Raw genomic sequence first — 3,605 nt, forward strand, 5'->3', positions numbered from 1 at the left:
TGTTAACTGGGTGAGTGGCCCATGAGGGACATCACTTAGATATGCTATTGTAAGCCATTATATCAACTGCGTTACCGCACACCTGCACCTGAAGGCAGATTTTCTTCCCTTGTTCTGAAGAAAGGGAACTCGGAAGCGACTCTGCTCTCCTGTCCACGAAGTGGTACTGCTCCACACCCGCACCGTCCTCTCCTTGTCCCCAGGGTGTGAGCCAGGGCCAGGCACAGATCGGTAAAACAAGCTCAGGGGCTTGGCGGAAGTTTTCTGCCACATGCCAACGATGCTGGTTAAAAAGCAGCAGGGAGCTGCAGTGCTGTACAGCGGTGTTCAGCTTAGCACAGGTCTTTAGGGGAGGGGACGGAGGAGGTGAGAGCAGTATTATATGCCTCCATGTGGGATTTGATGTTTCTCCTTTACACTGGTCTTCGGGTGTTGCCTTACCTTCCACATCATTGTTAGCTGGCACAGACTACCCACGGGTGGTAATTGCCTTGTGAGGTTGCTGCTCCAGTGGGATGGAGAGAAGGGAAAGAGATGCCTCTGCCTGTGAGGCTCCATGCTGTGCAGCCCGGTGTGCTCGCACAGTTTCTGATTAAGGCGGCTTTGTTAGGAAGGCCACATCTCTGCAGAGGACCAGCACAGAGCTTAGCATCCCGCGCGTGCGCAGCTGGGACCGTAGCCGCGTGTGCACAGGCCCTGTCCTGCTGCATCGTACACCAAACAGTGCACACAGGACCGAGAGGAAAGAGAAGGGAGCAGCCTTCTCACAGACTCCCCCTCTAAATGGGGATGAGATGACGAGATAGGGATTTGCTTGCCTGTTCTACTCACGGGATGAAAGGGGGGGAGCAGGCCCTCTGGGACAGGAGAAATAAATGGGATCTGGGTTGTGGGAAGAAAGAAGGTTGAGGACCTCTAGGTTAGGGCAGGGGTGGGAGCCGAGTGTCTGGGATTTTCATACCAGTAAAAATACTTTAAAAATTGATAAAATCTTTCATTTTTTTGTCCTCTATTGTTCTAGTATCAAGGATGCAAGTGTGTCCTGAAGGAGTTCGCTAGAGCTATGACCTCTTTGCTTCCTCTCCTCCCCACTATTGTTTCTTGCCTTAGCTAAAGAGGGCTGCTTTTTTTAGCCTGGTACATAAAGCAGAGAACTTAACTTTTGGTGTGGTAGAAGATTGTAACATTGCTTTGGTATTCTTCTTTTAACCTAAATTATATTCGTCTTTTAACCTAGCTTGTATTAACACATTATTTTTTATAATATTCATACAGCTAATTTGGTTGCTTTCTGGGACTTGTCTTGCTTTGTTATCATTTCTATTAGTTATTTTTCTTGTATGTTAGCTCCTAGCTTCTCTTCTTTGTTAGCCTTTTTTTGTGTTTTAATTGCGTTAGCATCGTGAAAACTGCCTGCTATTTTTTAGAGTAGATATATTTTTTTCCTCATTTAAAACTGATTCTCAATATGTTTGCAGCCAAAGAACAGAGAGCTAATCAAATGAAACGATGTTAATGAATTTTCTCCAAAAATTTTAGTGTCAACAACACATGTTTCAATACAAGTAGTCAATCAGTTGTATTGCAGGTATTTTTCAAAAAATTTATAGAAATTAAAAAAAAGATTTTCAGAGTAAATAGTAAATTCTAGTGATTAATTTTTTAAACATCTAATTTAAGACTCCTTAAAGGGGTCAAACTGTCAGAAGACATTATTGGGTGTTTTGTGAAAGCAAAAGTTTCATGACTGTATTAGGCACAAAAAAGTTGGAATACTCCATTTGTTCTCTAAAATTTGGGTAGTTTGGAGTGTACAGACATGTTTTACAGTTCTGTGACTGTGGGTCTGTGCTCTCCTGTTCAAGGCCAGGGTGTGTTGGGGTTTGGGGGGAGTGTTGGTTTGTTGTTTTTTTGTTTGTTTGTTTTGTTTTAATCTGTCTTCTCAAATTGATCAAGGCATAAAAATGAAATCAGAGAAACTTCCTAATTAGGTTTTAAAATTTGCTGTCTCTAGTCGTCTTAGTGACAAGCACCTGTCACAAGGCTCATCAGCAGTATTTTTTGTCTCTGCAACTGGTTAATATTTTTTTCTCTTGTTTTCTTTTAAGCTTCAAGAGACGGTGAAAAGGAAGTTGGAAGGCGCACGTTCACCTATCAACGGAGAGCAGCAGAATGGAGTTTGTGATGGCAGCTTTTCTCCAACCAGCAAGCGGATACGGAAGGATGTACCAGGCATCGAGGCAATCAACAGCTTGCCTAATAATTTGCCTTTGCCTGCTGTTTCTCCTCTTCACCAGCTTGACATGAAAGCATCCCTGCCCTTGCAGAACAGTGGAACTCACGGTAGTGGGCTAGAAGACTTGAGTAAAAACGGCGGGCTTTCAGAGATAAAGCTCCCCGTTAATGGTTGCAATGAGCTAGACGATGGTTTTAACATCCTGCAAAACAAGGAGCTAAAGCAAGAGCCTTTGGATGACCCTACCTGCATAGATACTTCAGAAACATCTCTTTCAAATCAGAATAAGCTTTTCTCGGACATTAATCTGAATGATCAGGAGTGGCAGGAGCTAATAGATGAACTAGCGAACACTGTTCCAGAAGATGACATACAGGATTTGTTCAATGAAGACTTCGAAGAGAAGAAGGAGCCAGAATTCCCCAGGCCTGCCACAGAGACTCAAGAGAGTGCAAGTGTTAAAAGTGATCCATCTCATTCCCCATTTGCTCATGTTCCATTAGGATCTCCCCAGGTGAGGCCTTCGTCTTCTGGTCCTCCGTTCTCAAATGTTTCCACAGCCTCTAGTATAACTTCTGTATCCAGCGCTCCACCAGCTCCAATCCAGGCGGGCTCACCAGCAAACTGTGTTGTTCAATCACCTCAAACTCCCAACCAGGCCCTCACGCCAGGCCAAACTCAGACGCGATCTGGAAATGGCTATCTTATGAATCCAGCAGCAGCAACTGTGGCAGGATCAGGGCCTGGGCCTGTGAATATGCCAACTACAGACTTGTCTCCAGCTGAGCAGCTCAAGCAAATGGCTGCACAGCAGCAGCAAAGAGCCAAGCTCATGCAGCAGAAACAGCAGCAGCAGCATCCAAATCAAGCCTCAAGCTGGTCACCTGTCGGCCCTCCATCTAGTCCGTATGGGGGACCTTTCAGCGCAGACAAACCAAATAGTCCAATGATGTATCCCCAAGCCTTTAACAACCAAAACCCAATAGTGCCTCCTATGGCAAACAATCCACAGAAGACCACAATTAATAACTACCTCCCTCAGAATCACATGAATATGATCAATCAGCAGCCAAATAACCTGGGCACAAACTCGTTAAGCAAACAGCCCAATATGCTTTCTTATGGCAACACCAAACCTCTGACCCACTTCAATGCTGAGCTGAGCCAGAGGATGACCCCGCCAATGGCAAATCCCAGCAAGAACCCCATGATGCCATACATGCAGCAGCAGCAGCCCCAGCAGCCCCAGATGCAAGCTCAGATGGCACACCTGAGCGAGGAACAGAAGCGCATGCTCATCATGAAGCAGAAAGGAATGATGAACCAGCCCATGGCATATGCAACACTTCCTTCCCTCGGTCAGGTAAGT

General features: G+C 45.4%; 1 protein-coding gene across 10 annotated transcripts in view; it reads left to right on the plus strand.

Annotated features, from left to right (window-relative positions):
- The window catches only part of MAML3 (mastermind like transcriptional coactivator 3), a 273,831-nt gene that overhangs the window by 187,787 nt on the left and 82,439 nt on the right, over positions 1 to 3,605 (plus strand). For all 10 annotated transcript variants that reach the window (XM_083834889.1, XM_083834885.1, XM_083834883.1 and 7 more), the window contains one exon: positions 2,109 to 3,599. In XM_083834889.1, coding sequence (XP_083691015.1) covers positions 2,304 to 3,599 — 1,296 coding nt within the window. In that variant the 5' untranslated portion in view covers positions 2,109 to 2,303. The remainder of the gene's footprint in view (positions 1 to 2,108; positions 3,600 to 3,605) is intronic.

The sequence above is a fragment of the Anser anser genome, assembly GCF_964211835.1.
Source record: "Anser anser genome assembly, chromosome: 4".
Lineage (NCBI taxonomy): Eukaryota > Metazoa > Chordata > Aves > Anseriformes > Anatidae > Anser > Anser anser.